Source organism: Aricia agestis, chromosome 5, assembly GCF_905147365.1.
Source record: "Aricia agestis chromosome 5, ilAriAges1.1, whole genome shotgun sequence".
NCBI classification, from domain to species: domain Eukaryota; kingdom Metazoa; phylum Arthropoda; class Insecta; order Lepidoptera; family Lycaenidae; genus Aricia; species Aricia agestis.
The window spans coordinates 6,925,067-6,949,810 of NC_056410.1; the positions used below are offsets into that span (position 1 = coordinate 6,925,067).

Consider the following 24,744-nt stretch of genomic DNA (forward strand, 5'->3'; position numbering starts at 1 on the left):
TCTAACACTGAAAGATTTTTTTAAATTGGACCAGTAGTTCCTGAGATTAGCGCGTTCAAATAAGCCCTTTCAAATAATTTTCCCCGTTTTTTCCATATTTTCTTCTATTTCTTAGCGTTTATTAGTTTTAGCGTAATAAAATATAGCTTGTAGCCTTCCTAAGTAACTGGGCTATCTAACACTGAAATAATTTTTCAAATCGGACGAGTAGTTCCTGAGATAAGCGCGTTCAAATAAGCCCTTTCAAATAATTTTCCCCGTTTTTTCCATATTTTCTTCTATTTATTAGCGCTTATTAGTTTTAGCGTAATAAAATATAGCTTGTAGCCTTCCTAAGTAACTGGGCTATCTAACACTGAAATAATTTTTCAAATCGGACCAGTAGTTCCTGAGATAAGCGCGTTCAAATAAGCCCTTTCAAATAATTTCCCCCAGTTTTTTTCCACATTTTCCTCTATTTCTTTACCCCTATTAGTCTTAGCGTGATAAAATATAGCCTATAGCTTTCCTCGATAAATGGACTATCTAACACTGAAAGAATTTTTCAAATCGGACCAGTAGTTCCTGAGATTAGCGCGTTCAAACAAACAAACAAACTAACAAACTCTTCCGATTTATAATATTAGTATAGATTAGTATATTAGTATAGATGAAAACCACCATAATACTTCTACCTATACATTTATCAATAATAATTTACTAACTTGGATGTAAATGCAAAAATACATCATATACAAGGTGTAACAAAACTAAGTGATAATACTTTAGGGTGTATATGTCTTCCTTGTAGAGAGTTCAGTGTGAAAGTATCAGCAATGAAAGACAATTTTTTTTTTTCGCTTTTGTATGGGCAAGGGGCAAGGGCTTGAGCGTTACGAGTTTCCCCATACAAAAGTGAAAAAAAAGGTCTTTCATTGCTGCTACTTTCACAGCGAACTCTTATCAAGGAACACATACACACCCTAAAGTATTATCACTTAGTTTTGTTATATCATGAGTCATAAGATTTCTTGACGGCAAGAGAACAAAAATGATGTTAGCTTTAGTTTTAATCTTGCCTTCCCGTCCCATAGTTCTCTCATAACCAAAATAGATAAGTTTATCTATTAGTGTTCTTATACACGCGTCTAACAATATGACATCTGTTGGATACCCGTGGCGCTCTATAATTAGTTGTAACTCTATCGTCCGCCCAATCTCTGAAATAAAGGATTCTTTCAATTAGAACAAAGAGAGCACTCTTTCCTATTCTACTTATAGATAGCGGTTAAAACTTGAGTGTAGCTGGTGGGAGCCACGAGACGAGGCATACAACTTCTTATTGAATGTCGAATGAAATTGTGACTCGTTATATTGTTTGAACTATAGTAAGTGGATGTTTACTACAAAGAGTTAATTATGAAATAATGATGTCGATATGCACCATACAGGAATAAATATGATGTTATATACACCATTGATACAGAATGATTTTATTTTATTATTTATGTTTAATAAATTAATAAGTTACATTTTATTTTAATTTATTACAGACTAGACGTTACCCGCGGTTTTAACCGACTTCCAAAAAACGAGGAGGTTATATATTCGGCTGTGGATATATATATTTTTTTTTTGGTATGTTCGACCACTACTCCGCCGTTTGTGAACCGATTTTCAAAATTTTTGCTTTGTTATATTAGGTTTCACTCCAATTTGGTCCCATTTTCACAAAAGTGGTGATCTGATGATGGGATCCATGAGTAATCGAGGGAACTCCTCAAAATTTATATGGAAACATATGGTGATTTTGATTTTATGAGAAGCATCCTAAGCATATGCTACCAAAACGCAAGATTTTGCACCTAGGTATACTATGGTCCCGAAGATACTAAGAGAACTCCGGATTCCTTATAGATACAAGTTTGGGGGTTTAGGCGTTGTTTTAAGAACTGAAAGCATATGCTACTATGCAAATTACATTCATCATCATCATCATCACTACCATGTCAGGGTCACCAATGTCACAACTCACATGCTTGTATATGGATACAATATACACACAACACCATAAAATATCATCAGTCATCACGTTATGTCCTTATTTATTTGGTATATTTCAAAGCGATTTTAATATTATAAAAAAATATAATTAATGTTGTTTCATAATGTTGTTTCAAAATACATAATATTTCAAGTACCACAAAATTGAACATAAATAACAAATTCAACCTTTACTCCAGAGCGTAAGGCACACATTTGGGTTGGACTGAAGGAAACGGGGCACTATGGAAAAAAGACTTAGAAAAATTTTTCGTCAAAATTTTAACCTCTTATAACCAGCCTTTTTGAATATACCAATCGATATATACGAATCGCCAAGGGGAGCAAAAAAGCTCAGACAAACTTTTCTCAAAAATCAATCCCTGTCGAAAGACAGGCCGAAATGTGACCCTCGTTAGCACGGAGAAAATACTTAAAAAAATTTGACGACAAAAATACAACCTCCTATGACCACCCCTTTTTATTATACCAATCGATAGGGGGCGCCAAGGGAAGCAAAAAAGCTCAGATAAAATGTTACCTCTTTATTCTTGTTCTGGCCGATTGGAGTCGTCTACAGGAGATTCCGAAGACGACTTCCGAACACGTCGCGCCCTACGTCGCAGTGTTTAGTGGGGTCAATTCAGATCGCAACGTGACGAGGCGAGGCGCGACGCGAAGCGACCTAAATTTGTATGGATTTGACAGATGTCGTCAGCGTGAGACGTCTTGCGAATCTGTCAAATCCATACTAATTTAGAAATGCATCTACGCGTCGCGTTGCGGTCTGAATTGACCCTTAAAGAGATCGCAGACGACAGACTTTTTGTGCGATCGATTGTATGGGCGCCGCAGACTCGATCGCACAAAACGTCTGTCGTCTGCGATCTCCCTGAGTGTTAGTTTAAGTATAAAGAAATATATGTTTTTAAGACCGTAAGGTATGTATAATATAGGCTAAGATGCTTTAATTAAATAATAACCTACTCCTTTCAGAAAGTCGGTTAAAAATCCACATTTTTATGTAATTTACCTAATATTGTAATCCTGCCTAAACTCCTCGAAGTCTTGGGATTCATAAGTAGTAGTAGAGACGTAGTTTATACGTGTATCAGGACTCAGGAGACCTTGGAGTCAGATGTTTTATTTATTTCACGGTACAAATGTTTTGGCTGACTTTTATTGCTCGTCAATTTACGAACACGAGTGGAGAATATTAATTATTGTATTAACTTAGTTAATAATGCGCGATTGTTCGCACTAAGTTCGCACTTAGCATTGACATATTTTTGTATAGGTAGTTTGTATTGTTTTATATTAATAGTATCGCCATCTTAAGAATTATAATACTACACGATGGTGCAAAATTTCAGGATGAAAACTATCCTATCTACTTTTTTTTATGAAATAAGGGGGGAAACCAGCAAACGGGTCACCTAATGGAAAGCAACTTCCGTCGCCCATGGACACTCGCAGCATCAGAAGAGCTGCATGTGCGTTGCCGGCCTTTTAAGAGGGAATAGGGTAATAGGGGAGGGTAGGGAAGGGAAGGGAATAGGGGAGGGTAGGAAAGGGAATAGGGTAGGGGATTGGGCCTCCGGTAAACTCACTCACTCGGCGAAACACAGCGCAAGCGCTGTTTCACGCCGGTTTTCTGTGAGAACGTGGTATTTATCCGCTCGAGCCGGCCCATTCGTGCAGACTCAATTAATATGAAATTTCATCAGTCGTTTCAGTGGTTTAAGCTTAAAGAGGTAACAAAAGCTAGACGGACACACTTTAAGATTTACAAAAATGTAGTAAGTATAGTTTTATTTTTGTTCAATAAAAAGAGCACAAATTGTATGAAACACAGTAACTGGTTTACCTGCAATCGTCAAAAGTAGAATTTAATTGCTAATTACATCTTCTTGGCATCTGCGAATTCATTCGTCTTCGAAATTATTACGTCCAACCTAGGCCTTATCAAAGTCTAGAAACTTAGAAAGTGAAACTAGATAGTTACAAATGTGATCACGTAGGTACTTAAATCTGTACTGATTGACCTAGATATTGTTTTATTACATTCGGCCTCCAGGGAACAAAGAAACTAAAATAGATTTGCTATCTTATTCCGTCAATTATTATACTCACAACATGTGCCTGTTTAGACTCTTCACAGTAGAAATATGCAAAAACCGTAATTTATGAAAAGGTTTATTTAATAGTTTAGTTTACTTTGAACCTGAACTAGGTACATTTTATACAAAGAAGTACAGAAAAACTTTAAAGATTAGTTTACTTTCAAAGTAAACTACATTTAAAATAAATAAGGAGAGATTTCAAGCATAGTTTCTTGGTAAACGTAAAGTTTCCTTTTCCACGTCGGTATAGCCTATATGATTGCCACCATGATTATGCAAAGTTGACGTCGATCGTGGACAGTCATAGACGTATATCCGACCCAGCACCCTATACAATTCATAATCGCCTATATTTCTTCATTGACCAACGTTTTAAAGCCATCTTTATAGCTTGAAAGGCTTTCTTTCATATTGATGAGGCGGTCACACAAAGAGTTGCATAATTTAATACTGATATCGCATAATATACGCATCTCTGTCATAACAATATTATCTACCGGACGCCGCGCCTGTAGAGTTGTAGACTGGCGCGAAATGTCATTGTCTTGCACAGAATAACGTTACGCAGACACTCGCTAAATATGGGGCGAATATGATAGAGGTGTAAGCACATTCCTGAGTATCACAATATTATGATATAGATTAAATCTCAAGTTCATCACACATATGTGATGAACTTGAGATTAAAGCTTAATTGTACTTCGGGTATTTAAGATTCCATTGTAGGTAATTGAGCACATAATATTTTATCAAGATGTAAAAACATATTATTACGTCAGTAAGTATTATGTATGTATATTTCGGCTATTTAATATACATAATATTGTAATAAATAGAGTGGAATCATAAATTACAAAAATATTTGTATTGTTTTGAAAACTATATTAACCTTTTTAGATGTTTATGAGAAATAAAAAGGTATAAAAGTGTAAAAGCATTGCTGAGTCACATATTTCTACATCATAATCTGTTGTAATTATACCATTAGATCTAATTAAAAGTTATGCACATTAGTGGATAGGTAGAGAATAATTATTTGTGATTCATTCTTCCCAGGAAACAGGAATTCAATTGTTTTGATTCGAATAATATTGGCAAAGTATATCCTTTTAATTTATTATCTTTAATCGCACACACAACTGTCGCATGAACAATAACAATAAAAATTGCTTACATAAAGTAAATAAATGATCATAAAACATAAATATTCTTTCATAACAGTCATAAATTACTCAATAACTTATTATTTGAAAAAAAAAAAAAATAAACCACAAAAATGGAAAAGTGTAAGCCAATAAAAATATTGCCAACACCAAGAAAAAGGTTGCGCTCTTCGCTACACTGCTCTGTATAGTAAGACAATAGTAAACGCGAATATAAATAGAGAAGCATTATTGAGTAGCGAATTTTTATTGAAATTCAAAACGCACCACATCCTGTATTAAGATCGTTAATATTTTAGGGTAAGTACTGAACGGTACTTAGTTGCATCCTAGCGGCGTCGAGCGGCGACCGTGTGGCCAGTACTTTATTTAATTAAATAATAATTAAATAAATGTGTGGGAACAATTACTGTGGAAGTGATAACTTATCGGGCGGCCAGTGGCGAATCGGATGACTTAATAACTGAACGTTTGCGAAATGTGGCGAAATCTGTTTTTGTTAATTTTTGTGTTCCTCCAAGTTTTGGACTGCAATAGTGCACTGAGACGGGGGGACAGAGGTGTCTGTGTCAGGTAAAGTTTAGTGTTTTTTTTTTATTACTAAAACATATCCTTTTGAGGTTTTATAGGGTTTTCTATTAATGTTACTTTAAAAACTGACTGTTTTTCTTTAAAAACAGGCGTTCTTTTACTTTAAAAGCAGGAAATTTTCAAAGCAACATTAATAAATATTGTGTTTTTGTGCTTTTTCCAATGACTGGTACTGTCCAATCTACTAGTCATTTACGTTATTAATAAGTAGAATTATTTTAAGTTTTCGTGACCTAAATATTAGTCAGTTGTTTACGATACAATATCTCTATGTTTAATTAATTGATCCAGGATGGAATAAATTTTGGCATTCCATTTTTAATGGAATAAATGGATGGCAAATCAGATTTATCATAAGCTAGGTGTTGATAAAGAATAAAAAATTAATAATTTTTAGTTGTAAAAATATTGTATTGCAAACAAATGGCAAAAATTCGTTTTCTTAATTTTTATAGATAAGTACTAGATTATATACTTAGTAGGGATGTCAACATGATCCAGGCCCCCCCCTCGGTACGCCCATGATTACGTGTCATAACTTAGTATAATAATGAGTCAAGGACATTTTGGCCGGTTTACATTATTCGAATCCAGTGATCCAATCCAGAGCTGGATAACTATAGAGATTTGAAGTTCTATTTCTGGATATAACTTACTTAAAAATATTTAACGATATTTTTAACTGAAGGTTAGTTTTTCAATGATTTTATTACCTCACAAAGAAAAGTGTATTCTGTATCACTGTAGATTTTTGCAGCTAGCTTCTAGCAGTAAAGTAGATTGATTCTAAATCATGGTGTTCCTCTTGTTCTTTAAAATCATTACATTACAAATCATTGACACCCACACGCGTTGGTCTTATTAGCTTCAAGGCTGGCTGTTTTTAAGACTAATAAACCGATTTAAAAAAAGGATCAATGATTTAAATTAAATATCTTTAATTCATTTAAAAACGCTTAATTTAGCCACATCACTTAACTTTAAATAATATGTAATATACTAATATATATATATATATATATATATATATATATATATATATATATATATATATATAACAATTTAAAGTTAAGTAAAATCTACGAATAATAAAAATTAACGAAAAGTAACTCCGACAAAAAACATACTCCACAATACTTGTCAAAAAAGTGTACCTTAGGTACACATTTCAATACATTTGCAATATTTAGGTGACCTTGAGCGGTACTAGGCTGACGTTACATGACAGATCAAAAGGAACCAAATTTAAAACGGTAATAGTATGGGAGTTACGATTCCTTAGTTGTTATTATTCGTAGAGTAAAATAGTAAAAAAAAACAAAAAAAAAACACGCTTTGCTTCATTTTTTTTCTTTTAGTAAATTATTGCATTGTCATTGGCTCGTGCCTCGTACATGCAAAATTTCCAATTAATTAGATTACCTACTGGAGATGGGTAAAATTTGTGCTCAAATATTCTGTTACAAGCATGCAGCCCAAGCTTATAAAAGCGTGTTAAAAACTTTTAGTGTTTCTATAAATTACTTTATGTATTTAGTAATCTAGGTGCTTTGACCAACGTAGGATAACGAAAGCGTGTAAAAACCCTTAAATATGAAGTTTCATGTTGAGTTCAATTTGCATTAGCTGAAAACGCCAGTGGTCCGTCCGTGGTCCGGTGGCTTAGAGCGTGACTTGGAGGTCGTGGGTTTGATTCCCGCGTTGGAAACATGTTATTTCCAAGTTTGGTTAGGATAGTGCAGGCTGATCACCTGATTGTCTGACAAGTAAGATGATCCATGCGTCGGAGGGGCATGTAAAAAGTCGGTCCTGCGCCTGATCTCACACCAGTCGTGCGTCGGTCTCTTGTGTACTGCGCGCCCACTTGGGCACTATAAGATTACTCCTGCGTATCTGGCATGGTTTCACTGAAACCTGCCACCGTCCCCGAAACCGGTGTGGGATTTATTAGTTGTTAGCTGGAAACTAAACGGTTTACAGTTTTATTGTGTACGTCGATAACATGTGAGGGTCGTACAAGGATACAGGATAACAGTTGCTGATTCACGCCTTCCTGAGTTAGATTAGTCATTAACGTTTCATGGGTTCAGCGCATTAATGTTTCACGAGCTTACAGTGCAGCTTGAGAGTAGGTATAAAGCTAAATATGGACAAGGAGACTCACTGCCGCACTCAGAGTGGAACATTAATTACTTAAATGTAATTAATTCAAAATGTTGACATAAGCCCCATACATTATCTGTCAAACTCTTCATTAAATTGAAGTTTAATCATAATTAAATGTCTCTGAGTACGGCGGTAAGGGCTTGTTTCACCACTTTTTGATAAAGTGCCAAATTGGCTATTCACAACTTTTTTAACAGATTCTCTATCCTTGATCTGTCAAGTTGATTGGTGGATAGACTATTCGTCACTTATTAGGAAGTGGTGAAATAGGCTCTTAAAGACTTAAACTATTTAATGCATTTAAAATAAAAGCTTAATTTGTCCTGTAATAATATCTCTATTATCGAAGGACTGTCGTACAATTAAACTAGCGACCAAAAATTGTACTACGCCTACTTTTACCTATCGGTAGTTGCTTACCATCAGTGGACCCGTATGCTCGTTTGCCCCCTTATTTAATAAAAAATAATAAAAAAAACGAAAAAGAAATAGATAATATAATGCTCAGCGGGGCTAAAATGGTCACATTTAGCAATTCCTCTCAATCAATTCAGCAAATGAATTGTTAAAACTGTCAAAACTGACAAATGTCAAATCAGTACAAAAATACAGAAATGAATTGCAAGCAGAGTTGCATTTTACGATTTTAGAAAATGAATCATATTATGATTCATATCATGATTCTTCAAAGCGACCACTTTAGCCCCGCAGTTTCTCTAGTAGAAGATCGCGCGAAGCTGCAATCGCAGTTAAATGTGGCAACTTACAAGTGATACAACGCGTTATTCCGTTTCCGAAGACACGGTGCGTGATGCGTGATGCGTCTTTGAAACGGAGGAGAAATGGCATCACTTTTATTTTATTGTAGGTACCCTTTTTCTGTTTCTTTATATTGTACTAATGTTAATTTTTTTTGTTTCATGTCCGGCAGGAAGGGAAGGGTAAGCTCATTGCTTTTATTATTATTTTTTGTGAAATTACCAAATTAAATTACTTTTAAATACTAACAATTTCTGCCTAAGTTACCTACTGAAAACACACATAAAATAACAATTTGCCATATTTTAAATACACTATGAAATTTTTAGTAAAAAAAAACAACAGCTGAACATCGAACCTCTTCCATTTCGGAAGTCGGTTAAAAATATAAAATCTCTTTATTCGTCTCTCGTGGCTATATTAACTGCTAGTAAAGACATTTTTTACATGCTAAAAATATATTGTATCTTTTACAGCTAGCTTGCTGCGCTAAATGGAAATATGTCGGCGGAAGCTGCTTGCCTGTGTGTACTTTTGGATGTGGGGAAGGAAGGTGCATCGGACCAGAACTGTGTGAATGTGATAAACCCCTGACGTACAGGAACAAAAAATGTGAGCAACCGAAGTGTAATTTAAAATACTGCATAAATCCAAACTGTAGTTACAACGACGAACACAAAATGGACTGCAATTGTAGCGACGGCTACGAATACATGGGGGACTACAGCTGTATTCCAAAATGTACGGGGGGCTGCGCGAATGGGGAATGCGTGGCTCCTGACGAGTGCTCATGCTCGGAAGGCTACAGGAGCGTCAGCTCTTTGGAGTGCGCGCCAATATGCCATAACTGCGAGAACGGGGAGTGCACTGCTCCTCACACGTGCTCCTGTAAAGACGGATATACGAAACGAGATGATAGATGTCAACCAGTCTGCCATGATTGTGAACACGGAGAATGCGTCGCTCCTGACACGTGTAGATGTCACGACGGATACCAAAACGATGGAGACGGCAAGTGCAAGCCCATTTGCCATAATTGTGATAACGGAGACTGCATAGCCCCTCGCGATTGCCGATGTAGAGAGGGGTATGAAAAAGGAGACGACACATGCAGCCCGATTTGCTTCAATTGCACGAACGGTGAATGTGTTTCGCCAGGCGTGTGTGAATGTAGGACAGGGTACGAGCGAGTTAGCGACGAATGTGTCCCACACTGCGAATCTTGCGTAAACGGGTATTGCTCGGCTCCTGGTATGTGCACATGCGATAAAGGTTACCAGAAGGACGAGGAAGGAGCTTGCAAGCCATTCTGTAGTAAAGAATGCGTCAATGCGACCTGCGTGGGGCCAGACGTATGCGAATGCTTGGATGGATACATCAAGTCGAATGAATTCATGTGCAAGCCAAAATGCGCCTGCGATAATGGGAAGTGCATAGAATCTAACGGTGCGTCGATATGTATGTGCAACGAGGGGTATAACATGAAGAACGGGTTGTGTGTTCCTGTTTGCAGCAAGGAGTGTGTCAACGGGGTCTGCACCAAGCCGGACACTTGCGTCTGCGAGGAAGGTTACTCGAGCAACTCGACACACTCCTGGATCTGCACTAAACCATGTGTTCCCTGCGACCACGGGGTGTGTAATACCCATGGCGAGTGTGTCTGCTACCCGGGTTACGAGTACACTAACGATAGCTGCACACCAATGATGTGAGTAAGACTTAAACGGTCTTACCACAAAAGATTTAAACACCAGTTGAACAGTTGATTAGAGAAAAAACCAGTACAAAATGGTCGCAAAACAACTGTTCAACAGATGTTTAATATTTTGTGGTAAGACCGAAAATCTTGAAAAAAATCCGATCTATGTCCTGACATGAACATGTAATGCCAATGTTATTCTAGATTTTAAATTAATTAAAGGCAGATTTATTAAACATCAAAGAACAAAATAAGCAAAAGTCATTATAAGTTCAGTAAGTAATAAGCGGATTATAAGCTCAGCAGATTTAACGTTAGGAAGTTACAAATACGCTTACAAACTTTCGTTATCAATTACAATTCAGTACAAAATGATCTCAAAACAACTGTTCAACAGATGTGTAGTTTTTTGTGGTAAGACCGTAAACCTGTAAATAATTAAAATCAAATCAAATCAAAATATTTTTATTCAGAGTAATTTTTTTGCAAAAATGTTTCCGAACGTTGTTACTAAGGTGCCTACCACCGGTTCCAGAAGTGGGAACTAACCCGGCGAGAAGGACCGGCGTAAGAAACTCGCACGGGGCCATCTTTTACTAAAAAGATGGAAAATTACAATTTAAAACATATAATATTATGTACAACACGGTCACATAATTTGCATTGTATTCATTTTCCAGAGTAAACTGCGACGCCTGCGAGAGCTTTTGCAACGACACGGGGTGTTGGTGTAACGACAGCCGCCGATGTGACAAGCCGATAAAGGCCGGGATCGATTCTGAGCCCACATCCACTGGGTAAGAACTAAAATTTATAAAAAGTAGTACTAAATTCATGGAGATTATCTCTCTGGCCACTAATAATAATGTACTTTAACTTTTTAAGTAATTAAAAACTAAGGCATTGTCAATATTTATAACATTTTACTATAAAGCCCTCTCCACACTCGCGGCGCGAATTGCAGCCGCGATTCACGGGTGCTACGCGCCGTGAACACGCAGCGAACAAATACGGCCCTCTGCACTCGCAATCTTCGCATTTACGTTCGCGCATTTGAGTAAAATGTACGTTGAAGTCATTGTTGCTGCTGCTCTGACATTGTGTGCGACTCCGAATAAAGAGTGTGGATGATGTTCGCGTTTGAGCTTCGCGAGTCCTTTGTCGCGGGCCACGGGACAAAGGACTCGCGAAGGGGAACTCGCGGGAACGGAGAAAGCCGCGAAGCGCGAACGCGGCCTTCGTGGGTTTTTGCGCCGCGAGTGTGGAGCCCGCTTTAGAGAAATGGATTCATAAACATTTATTATGGCAGACAGACAGAATTTGGTCGAGTTGCAGCCAACAGATGACGACTAGCAAGCACTACTAATTGATACACAGCCTGAGAGGGTGATCATGCATGATTGTGTATCTTGCGACAGCAATGCAAAAGGCGTATTACAGCAAATATTGTACATTTATTCGACTTTTGCGTTGCTGTTGCAAGATGAAAATTCACCCTGAGTGATACATACTTAACAGTTATCACAATAAGAGAAGAATACGACATGAACTCATTATGAAGTTAATAAATAAAAAATTTATCCCACCAAAAGCATGAAATGTAAAAGGAGCCAAGCGAAATATTGCATAGCTATTCAAAACTTCCGTCACAGTATAGCAATATGACAAATATTGCTATACTGTGCTTCCGTCTTAAAAAGTTTTCAGATAACATTCAAGCCAAGCCTTCAACTTATTTTGTTGACTGTTCTCGTTCCAGGCTAGCTGGTTTGCAGATCCTGTGGCTAGGGGGAGCCATAGGCGCGATAGTGCTGGTGACGACCGTCATCTTCATCTTCAGACACATGTGGAAGAGGCAGCAGGAGTTGCGCTCCAAGGAAATTGGCGCTGGTTAGTAGGGACTGGTTATAACGCGTGGCTCTTGACTCTCGCAGGTCGTGGGTTCGACTCCCCCGATGGAAACAAGTTATTTCCAAGTTTGGTTAGGACAATGCAGGCTGATCACATGATTGTCTGACAAAATCGTTAAACTCATTTAAAAATCTGGTCAAATTGCACTACTTAAAAATTTCAAATAATGATTCATGAGTATGTTTTGAGTTACACTTAAAATTATTGGAATGTCCGTGTTGTTCTACGTCGTTATTCCGTATTTATAATATAAAATATATAGTATTATTTTATGATAAATGTAGTATTTATGTATAGTATTATTGTATATATTATGTATATTTGTATATTAATTCATATAGGTAATCTCAACAATAGATTTGTATTCTTTTGTTTTCACACGCACACTTATCTCTTCTGCAATTTCACCTTCGCTCCTGGTTGCCTGGAAGAGATTGCTACCTAGTAATAAGGCCGCCATTGTGACACCTATGTATTATTTTTGTTTTTATATTTGTATTCTCTCTGTATTGTGTGCACAATAAAGAATATTTCAATTGAATTGAATTGAATTAAGATGTTCCATACGTCGGATGGGCATGTAAAAAGTCGATCCTGCGCCTAATCTCTCGCCAATCGTGTCGGTCGTCCGTCCCACTGGGTTATGAGAGTAAAGGAAGAGAGAGTGCTCTTGTGTACTACGCACACACTTGGGCACTATAAAATTACTCCAGCGTAACTGGCCTGGTTTCAATGAAACCGGCCACCGTCACCGAAAACCGGTGCGGGGAGTTATTGTTATAGTCTACCAAAGTATTTATCAAAGTTCTGATATATATCTGACACACACACACTAATATGCATTGCTAAAAACCCTGTTCCCAGAGGACAAGCTAGCCTAAAAGTATTAATATCACTATTCTGTAAATACAATAGTGGTCTCGTTTGGTGTGACCTGACTCTTAGGTTTTCTATTCAATTACACCTGTTTAAGCGTGAAGGACTTTAATATAATTGAAGTATCTTAAAGAAATCATTATTATTGTCATTTTACAAAGTACGATAACACTCGCAAAAATATCGACCTTACTTTTTGTGGTAGATTACCGAAAATATAATCGGCCAAGTGCGAGTCCGACTCACACACGAAGGGTTCCGTACCATTATATAGAAAAATTTGGTCAAAAATTGTGTTTTTTGTATGGTAGCCCCCCTTAATTTTTTATTTTATTTTAATATTATTATTAAATATTAAAGTACATATTATATATTATAATTCAAGTACCTACCTGTTGATATAGAGCTAAGAAATCACGTTTATTGTATGGGAGCCCCCCTTAAATATTAATTTTATTGTGTATTTATTGGTGAAAATTTCTGTATTATCTGTGAAAATTTCAACTCTCTAGCTATTGCCTTTCTCGAGTTACAGCCTGGAGACAGACGGACAGACGGACAGAAATCGAAGTCTCAGTAATAGGGTCCCGTTTTTACCCTTCGGGTACGGAACCCTAAAAACATGTAACTTGATGTTGCCCGTTTTACTTTACTGCGTTAAAATTGGTTTACATTTCATAGTTACGGTCCAAAGAATCTTCATACCTTTAATTCAAATAGGTTCAATGGCTTGGGCGTAAAACCAACAAACCAAACCAACCTTCAATCAACATACTTTCAATTAAGTAAGTTATTGTTTTTATATTTATATTTTTATTTTTATATTTATCTATATATTAATACGTGAGCCAAAACTTTGTATCCCTTTTGACGAAAAATGGGGAAATGTAGGTGAATGAAATTTTGCACAGTTATAGTTTATATGGTGAAGGAGTGCATCGAGCTAATATTATTTTGAAATTATGCTTTTATCATACATTTTTAACAAATAAAACATTACACACACTACAACACACTCACGAGGAAAAATGACAGATTTTTGAGTGACAAGCCTATACATACGAATTATACTCTTTTATTTTTGGTTGAAGTCTGTTGACAACAAGTTGACAAATTGAAAGTGGATTATAGTTTTTTTTATTTAATCTTAGATACTATTAGGCAATGCTTACACGGCCAGTCTGAGATCAGCTGAGTCCCAGAGACAAGAGTTGAAAAAAATATGATAAAGTAAATATTTTTTTACAAAATATAGGTAGTAGGTAATCCTAATGTCGTTGGAACTCTAGTTCATATAAATTCCAGATACATACCCGTATGGAAGCGTGGCGTACACCGTGCCGGGCACTCTGCAGAACGCCACGACAGCAGTGAGCGTCCCCAACCTCTACAGCGAAGATAACGATGACGAAGTCGAAGAAGCATACGAAGAAGAAGACGAAAAAGCCGCCGAAAACGGACTTCTACCCGCCAACGATTTAGATAACGATGTGTAAAATAAAATTATTGGTTAAGTACATAGTTGTTTTAGTTCCAAATAAATATTTAATTGTTACGTTAAAGCCTGTTAAAGCGCTGTTGTTTTGTAAATATTTAATTGTTTTTTTAAAACGCTGCCTAGCGGCCAATAACAAGTTTTTTTAATGCTAAATAAATTAATATTTAGGAGGGGCCTAAATATTAATTTTATTTTGTTTTTATTTAAGTATTTATTGTTATATCGGTAACAGAAATACACAATCTGTGAAAATTTCAGATGTCTTGCTATAGCCGTTCTTGAGATACAGCCTGGAGACAGATAGACAGACCGACAGACAGACAGCCATCGAAGTCTTAGTAATAAGGTCCCGTTTTTACCCTTTGGGTAGGTACGCCTCAAAAATTAAAACGAAATCTTAACTTTGTATTCAACGATACCCAAGTCCGATAACAATGGAGTAAAATGAAAAAAAATATACAGGGGGCAGCTCATAGCTGTTTCGAGAATATGGTTATTCTGGTAGTAAGTATGTTGAAATAAAAAAATCATGAAAAATTATTTTATTAATCTGACTGAAAAATATTTTGTTTTCAACACTTCATTTTGCGCAGAGTAGGTAACACGTTTTTAATTCCCACTTACCAGGAAAATTGACGTTTATTTTATCTTCCAGGGGATACCTGGGTGACCTGGGTACGCCCTTGTTAAGAACCACTGGTGAAGACTCTTGTGAGATCGTATATTAAGCCCGGGCGCACATTATCCGAATTTCTGATTAGAAAAATTCGGATGCCCTGCCCCGCTCATACATTTTGACATGTCAGAATTCTGATAGTATACTATGCGGGGTCCACGACAAAATATGTATGAACAGAGTGCGTTCCGGCGGGCGTCTGATTTTTTCTGATTAGCAATAATGACCGAGCTAAACTGGGTAAATTTTGACATTATGGCCCAAAAGCCAGCGATAGTCAGATTTTCGTCATTTGATTAAGGCCCTGTATTCCCAGAAACGGACGATTTTCAAGATTTAAAAGTGACAGGAGGCATAAAAAATTGTAATTTAAATTCTGAAAAAAATATATGTGTTAGTTAAGGATCTAGCACAGTGGAATTTATATTCCATTACACAATACCATGAACTTCACTCGATATAAAAAAATCGCCAAGTTACCTCTTCTTTTAACGAAATTGCCTATGTCCAAATTATTTGGAATTTTCAGATAATTTTTGTACTGAATTAAAGGCAAAGAATGTATCTAGGGCGTTTCGTTTTTTTGACTCTTTTTAATTGGTGTATAAAATAACGACGATCAAAAAACTATAAAATTACTGGCGCAAAGTGTGTGACTGAAAGCGACCAGCCGAGCCTTATTCTTAACTAACACATATTTTTTTTCAGAATTTAAATTACTATATTTTTAAGTCTCCTGTCACTTTTAAATCTTGAAAATCGTTCGTTTCTGGGAATACGGGGCCTTAATCAAATGACGAAAATCTGATTATCGCTGGCTTTTGGGCCATAATGTCAAAATTTACCCAGCTTAGCGCGGTCGCACATTATCCGCTAATCAGAAAAATTCATAGAAAAATTCAGACGCCCGCCGGAACGCACTTGAAGTTTACCTGTTTATGACCCCTATAGCGGTAAGAACGTTACTTACGTTCTTACCCTGTTACTGTATCTATATATATAAAAATGGATTTTCAAATGTGTTAGTCGCGCTAAAACTCGAAAACGGCTGGACTTAAATATTCGTAGAAGTCCAGGGAAGGTTTTAAAGTGTCACGAAGTTCACCGGGACAGCTAGTTAATAATATATTTAAATTCTATGCTTCTATTCACCGACGGGACTTTAGTTCTCTTCGTTATATATTTTCACGAAGAGGCTTATAATAAAAATATTATTTGTGTGTTAGTGAAACAAGGACATATAAAAATCAAATCATTCATTTATTTGCAATGCAATGAGTAATATCCCTTATCAAATTATAATATAATTTCAGTCGGAAGTAGTTATATTATGTTGTTGTAGAGCATGCTAGGGTGACAACGGTTTTTGTGATGAAAACTTTGTATCTATACTTGCCCTTGCGATACCTGCCTATTATAGCAGAATTAATAGAATTCTTTGGAATAAATTTTTTATGTACGGTAAAAACTAAAAAACAATAATATTTAGCCAGAACCGTATTTTGTGTTTTTTATTAAAATTCATATTTTATTCTATGACTTGATTTAAGACAATTTTTTCAAGACTTTCATGAAAAAACTCTTACAGTCTTTCGCTGAAAAATTACGTGATATTTGCAACGAGTTATGACCCCCCCCCCCCCAAAGTTAGATTTGGAAAGATTTAGCTTAACCTTCTCAGTTCTCCCCCCCCATAGAACACCTCACGTAATTAATAGACGCCCCCTATATACGAAGAACTAGAACGTAGCAAAGCATTGCTGGTCTTCGCTTTCTTGGTTGTTATTTGCGGTGGTGGCCGAGTACAATAAGCTTACGTTATTTGGCTAAAGTCATATATATGTATAGAGGTATTAGTAGCCTAACCGAAATATTACGTCTTTCTCGTTTTTGACGACCTCCTTCATTTTTGACGACCTCTGTGACTCAGTTGGTAAGCTCGTTGATAGCTGGGCTCAAGCTGGGGGTCGCGGATCCCACTGACAAACTAAAAGTTTTTAAAAGATCCTGGATCATGGATGTGAATTAAATAATATGTATCATATAATAAAAATCTTAAATATATTATGTATAGTATAAGTAGAAGCAGAGTAGAAGTAAGTATTAAATATATTTCCGTTGTCTGGTACCCGTAACACAAGTCCTTCAGGTATTTAGCATGGGCCGGACTGACGTGGTGTGAAGCGTGAAGCGTCCATAATCATAATATTAATACGCGAACGAAAAACTTTGTAACCCTTTTTACGAAAAATGGGGAAACGTAGGTGCATGAAATTTTGCACAGTTATAGTTTATATGGTGAAGGAGTGCATCGAACTAATATTATTTTGAAATTATGCTTTTATCATACATTTTTTTAACAAATAAAACATTACACACACTACAACACACACACATGAGAAATGACATATTTTTGAGTGACAAGCCTATACATACGAATTATACTCTTTTATTTGTGGTTGAAGTCTGTTGACAACAAGTTGACAAATAATTGAAAATGGATTATAGTTTTTTTTATTGAATCTAAGATACTATAGACAATGCTTACACGGCCAGTCTGAGATCAGCTGAGTCCCAGAGACAAGAATTGAAAAAAAATAATGATAAAGTCAATATTATTTTTTATAAAATATAGGTAGTAGTCCTAATGTCGTTGAAACTAAGGTTGAATTTCGACCATTGGTCGATCTCTAGGAATAATAATAATATCTAGGGACGCTTCACACCACGTCGTCGGTCTGGCCGCGTGTCCATAGATATTATTATTATTTCGACTAGGCTAAAAATAACGGAGATACTTAAAATCTACTTACTATTATTTCATATTTCGTCTGATAGTACATAACAATTATTGTTTTATATACAAAAATCTAATACAAATAGTCTTGTAGTTGACACAAAAATCCGAGCTTTTTAGTTATTTATGGTATCTGTTTCGCATAATATTATATTATTGGGAACTATGTAACTCGTGGTAGTTATGTATCTCTGTGTTGAATCATGGAAATACCAGTGCCAATATTGTTACTGCTAGTTAAAGAGTAGAAGTTAAGCAAAAATGAGAGTGTGGTTCGTTTTGTTATTCCTAGTGTGCTGTGTGACCAATATTTTCTGTCAGATATGTACGAAAAGATCAATGTAAGTAAATCTTGTACTTTGTTTTAATCTTTCAAAAATAATAATCTGGTAATGGTAAAATAAATACCTAACTACGTTCTCTTCCGATGAAAGTTTTCATAACTATTAGTCCGATTTTTGAGAACGGCAAACTTTGATAAAGTGGTGTCCTAATGTGGACATAAGTTCGATTTAATTTTCTGACCATACCTGACATGATACCATAAGTATTATAAGAAACCGATAAAAAGTCTTGGTGGCCTTACTTACTCGAAAATCTCATCTCTCTAATTTCTCCTTCTTTCACCAGTTAGTAAAACACTAACAATATACTTACGATCTGTTTTACCACTTTTGAAGCTTATTGCCAAGAAATAAGATCGAAAAATATTAAATACAGAAAGCCTTCCATTGTACACTTGTCTAAAATATGAATAATTATGTCGACATTAGAACCAGATCGCAGTCCATACTAATATTATAAATGTGAAAGTGTGTCTGTCTGTTACCTCTTCACGCCCAAACCGCTGAACCGATTTTGATCCCCATACCAAATTTCAGCAAAATCGGTTCAGCTTTGAGTCCCGGGAAATGACATAGGATACTTTTTATCCCGGAAGAATGTACGATTTTCGCGCTATTTAAAACTAATTTTGGCGTAACGTAGTTGCAGGCGTCATCTGGTTATTGTATAAAATAAATTTTTGTTCTAAATGGCTCTTTGGCTAAATTGTTACTTCTTTCTGGTTCTATTGAAGTTATCAGGGCGAGCGAAGCGAGCTCTAGTTAACTCTAGTATATATCCCACAACCTGAGTACTTTATGTAGTACACTTTAGGGAAAAATTGATATTTTTTATTGATTTGTGCTTTAATAAAGTAATTTTTATTTATGTATGTGTTATCATCGCTCAGTCAAGGTTTGGTTACTATTAAAATATAAAAAAAACTGCCTTAAAGACCATGCAGAAAAACGACGAGGGCCCTCACAAAGCTCGGCTTTAAGCTGGTATACGCTTAGTGATATGTGTCGAGAGAATAATATTTTTTACAACAACAGATTTACTAAGCTCGTGTCGGAGACACAATGGCGCTACATTACTACGACTTACCAAGGCCGATGGTGTTTACGCAGACCGTGCATTAAGACCAGGCAGAGTCTTGTGCAACATGAGACGATGGTGCAGGTAACATTTTTTTGATCTGACGGCAGGTCATTGTATCCCTGACGTCACTGCGACCCTTGAGGATCTATTGTGACTCCTTGGCATTAAAGTACTTAGTACCGTCCCCAATGGTGGTGCCACGAATTTCCTCTTTGTATGAGTATTCGTAGCGACCAAGGTGCCTGTTTCTGCTCTGTAGTAGAGCAGGACAGTCAAGGAGGAGGTGAATAGGTGTCTCGTCCTCCTCCTTTATACAGTCGTTATGCTACTAAGACCTATTCTGTTTTGTATTGCTTTTTGAGCTTGCAGTGCCCAGTTATTTCTATATTAGCTGTAAGTTATTAGTTATGAGTAATAGTGTATTAGTGTGAGTTTGTAATATTATAAGTTAAGATAGCTTAATTAATTGTATTCATACAAGTGTAAAGATGTAAAGTTTTTGCAATATTTAATAGCAACAGTTGTTTGTTATACCTAAATAAAAAAAGTGCCCAGTTAGGCTTCTAGTAAGGAATCGTAATTGGTCCCTACCCATGATGAGCAATAATTCTGACAGTTTCCTGTTAAAGCCAAGACTTAGTACCTTGGAGTGTTCAAGGCTAGGTCGCAAGTAATAATAGTTCCTAGATGTTTTTATTTGTAATCCTATATGAAAACTATTAATACTGTTAATAGTTGTAAATTAATGGCATCCTAATAATTAATTAAGATGTCATTAATTGCCTACACATTCTCTGCAAAGATTCACTCCTGGGTTTGGAAAAAACACACCAAAATAATGTATTTTGGTGTGTTTTTTCCAAACCCAGAAATTTTATCTTTACACTCTGATGACATGGCTGTTTTGGTTTCAGAAAACTGTAGTACAAATTAAAAAATTCTGCTGTGATGGTTACATGACAAACGCAACGAGTTTAAGGTCAGTAGGTATACTAATAAAAATACAAACTAACAGAAAATAGAAACAACTTCAAGGACTAGATAAAATTTCACGCGTTCATCTGACTAAATGTTAACAATTAATGTTATAAATAATAAAATTCACTAAAAAGATGAAAAAATGCTTAGCGATATCCTTATTATTCTATTATTACAGGTTGCAGTGTGATCCAGTATGTGTTCCGAGCTGTGAAAGCGGTTACTGCTCCCAGCCAGGTGTGTGCACATGCAACGAAGGATATGTTCCTAGTCCAGAATCCAATCGCAAATGTAATCCAATCTGTTCAAAAAATTGCGAGCATGGTACTTGCGTGGAGCCTGAAAAATGCATGTGTGATTTCGGCTATCATTCTGTGAACGAAATATGCGTTCCAATATGTAACAATCCTTGCATTTACGGAATATGCGTCGCTCCTGACAGATGTGAGTGCCTGCCTGGATACATAAATAATGGGACCGAAACGTGTTATCCGTACTGTTCCAATGATTGTCCTCACGGCACCTGCGTCAGTCCAGAAAATTGTGTGTGCGATGAGGGATGGCACAAGAAGGAACCGGATGCTCTTTGCGAACCGATATGCACCCAAGACTGCGGGCACGGAACATGTGTCGCTCCGGACACCTGTGAGTGTTTCGAACATTATATCAAATCCGAAAATGGAACTTGTGTACCGTTCTGCACGTCAGGATGCCCTCACGGTTCCTGTGTTGGTCCAGAAAACTGTACCTGCGATAACGGCTGGCTTAAAACTGAACCAGATGGCGTCTGTGAACCTGTATGCGAAAATGGTTGCGAGCATGGCACTTGTGTAAGCCCGAACGAATGTCAGTGTTCTCCCTATTATAATAAATCCGACGACGGTTTATGTGTACCGTATTGCTCATCGGGTTGTCCTCATGGTTCTTGTGTAGCACCAGAAATTTGCGAATGTGATGAAGGATGGTCCATAAATGGCATAGAGTGTAAGCCAGTCTGCGATCCAGCATGTGGAAACGGAACATGCATGGCTACTAATATATGTCTGTGTTATCCGGGCTACGATAATACAACAGATACTAATAGTTCATTCCAAGCTAACGATGTATGCATGCCGAAGTGTCATAACTGCGATGGAAAATGCGTGGCTCCTGATCAATGCGTTTGTGATTCACCATTAGTTGCTGTAAGCGTGGCACTCGATGGAACACCATGTGATTGTTTTGAGTATTGCTGGGATGGCACTAAATTGTGTGATCGCACGATATGCGTTGAAGGCTCCACGACGACTGATATAACTGACTATAGTGAAGATTTTTCATCTACATACAATATTGACGTCACATTTGGAGATGATGTTGCTACAGGTTTAAGTGATTTGGATGATGAGAGCACAGAAAGCTTTACAAATGATACCACTAATGTGGCTAGCATGACAATTTCACAGCACATAGGGTAAGTTTACTACTAAACTGTAAAAAATATTAGTAACGTGCGATGAAGCAAAGCGAGTTCCTAAGATTCATAAATCGTAACGTAATGGCACTTAACAAGATTATATTTTATGTCTTCAGCCTTACATACTCGGTCGGTCAAGCTTAAACAGAATTTTAAAATGTAAAGTCTATGACATAAAAATATATTTTTATATTCCAACGAACTTTCCGTCCACGGGGCAGAAGGTTTGTTTGGACCCCGTTGCAACCCGTAAGACTAGAGTTACACGGTCAGTCTGGTGTCAGTTCAGTCCATCAGTCCCAGACTGACACCAGAATGACGGACTAAACTGATGCCAGACTGACCGCGTAACCCTAGTTTAAGAGGATACAACAGGGGCTAGAGAAATGAAAAAAAAGTTCGTGTAATATCTATAGCTGTCTCCCTTACCTCAAGCCGATACCGCAGAACGCGATAGAGACAACTGCAGAAAATCCAGAAAATCAACGATTCGTTGTCCCCCGATTCCTTCTCCAAAACTTAACCGATTTAAGTACTTTTTTCATTAAAGATTAAAAAAAAGCTTGAGCTGTGTTCCTATGTTTTGCTTTTTTTGTATAATCTAGCCAAATCTGTTTTCTGGACGTTTGAACACAGCGGAAAATCTGGCCATTTTTTTGGGTTTTTGAACGTTCATATCTTATTTAATAATTAAATTATGAAAAAAAAGAAAACATAGGGACATTGTATTAGTGGCCGTAGATATTCAGGAAAAAAATTATAACTCTACTAGCATTATCCAGGGAGGAAACAGGGGACAACGTTTGTATGGAAAAAAGGGCGGTGTGGAATCCTCTTAAGGGATAAACTTACATTTCCTTAGCAGAAATGTTGTATCATAATGATTTTAGCAACCCGTAAGACTAGAGTTACTCGGTCAGTCTGGTGTCAGTTCAGTCCATCAGTCCCAGACTGACACCAGAATGACGGACTAAACTGATGCCAGACTGACCGCGTAACCCTAGTTTAAGGGATGAACTTATATTTCCTTAGCAGAAATGTTGTATCATAATGATTTTAGCAACCCGTAAGACTAGAGTTACTCGGTCAGTCTGGTGTCAGTTCAGTCCATCAGTCCCAGACTGACACCAGAGTGACGGACTAAACTGATGCCAGACTGACCGCGTAACCCTAGTTTAAGGGATGAACTTATATTTCCTTAGCAGAAATGTTGTATCATAATGATTTTAGCAACCCGTAAGACTAGAGTTACTCGGTCAGTCTGGTGTCAGTTCAGTCCATCAGTCCCAGACTGACACCAGAATGACGGACTAAACTGATGCCAGACTGACCGCGTAACCCTAGTTTAAGGGATGAACTTATATTTCCTTAGCAGAAATGTTGTATCATAATGATTTTAGCAACTCGTAAGACTAGAGTTACTCGGTCAGTCTGGTGTCAGTTCAGTCCATCAGTCCCAGACTGACACCAGAGTGACGGACTAAACTGATGCCAGACTGACCGCGTAACCCTAGTTTCAGGGATGAACTTACATTTCCTTAGCAGAAATGTTGTATCATAATGATTTTACAATAATTAAAAACTTATTTCCTTAGGCTGACCTTTTTTTGCCGTTGGGAAATGCTTGATGCATTCCCAACAGCCTGGGGGCCGCCTGGATATGTTCATGTGTGTCCTTATGCTGGCCCTAATGTTTTACCTTTCTGGGCGGAATATTGAAAAATGTTTTGATGGAAAGGAAGGGCATAACTTGTAAATTACTACTGTCTTACTTTCACTTTCCTACATCCTTTTCTACAATTATAATACTATTTATTATGAGTAGTTTTTTTACTATGCATTACAGGATCTTGTTACAAATTTCATGAAAATATAGATAAATATTATTTTCTTATTTAATAGTGAGTTAGAAAAGTGTAGCCCGATGTGTCCCTAGAATTTTATACCTCACTCCTTGTTACATATTAATTAAACTCAACTTATTTTCTGAAACTTCTTTTCAGTATACCTGAGTGGATATATATCATAGCAGCTGTTGCACTTATAAGTATAATAGCTTTAGTTATACTTGTCGTGAAAAGAAAAGCAATCAGTAGCTACTTTGACAAAGGCGATTATCATGTTAAAGGTAACTTCATAAGAAAATAATAACATTACAATATTATAATATAAGGTTTTATTTTTCACAGTCTTAAAAGAATCTCAGGATTTTTTTAGCTATAGGTATCACACTTAATTGCGTTGAAGAATAAAATGTTGTTTTTTTTTTAATTTTCAGGGAACAAGGAAGAGGAGACAAATGAAACATTGTCTAAAGAAGGAGTACAGTATTCTGATCTATTAAAAAATAAAACGACGGTGTAATTACCTAGGTGTAACTCCACTGAATATTTTCATTAAGTATTAAAAAGTTTAATAAAGACTTAATTTGTTCTGTATGACCTAAACATGGAATTTCTTCTATATTTTTTAATGTAACAGGAGCTTTGATCACACTTCTTTCTAGCTCCTAACAGCATTCTCCTGGAATGCAAAGCCAATGGACGGCGCAGATATAATATTGTAAGGAACTGAATGGTTGCGATTTTTACATAGGCGCAATAT

At 36.6% G+C, this 24,744-nt stretch overlaps 1 protein-coding gene across 1 annotated transcript; it reads left to right on the top strand.

The window, feature by feature from the left end:
* The first annotated feature begins 5,620 nt into the window (after window positions 1-5,620).
* Window positions 5,621-24,562, top strand: LOC121727070. The gene is made up of 12 exons (XM_042114746.1): window positions 5,621-5,881; window positions 8,997-9,006; window positions 9,301-10,532; window positions 11,204-11,320; window positions 12,283-12,413; window positions 14,616-14,803; window positions 18,603-18,622; window positions 19,661-19,787; window positions 20,621-20,685; window positions 20,863-22,137; window positions 24,144-24,268; window positions 24,419-24,562. Exons 1-12 carry the CDS (start codon window positions 5,787-5,789, stop codon window positions 24,502-24,504), a joined length of 3,471 nt encoding a protein of 1,156 aa, XP_041970680.1. The 5' UTR covers window positions 5,621-5,786; the 3' UTR covers window positions 24,505-24,562.
* The last annotated feature ends 182 nt before the right edge of the window (window positions 24,563-24,744 follow it).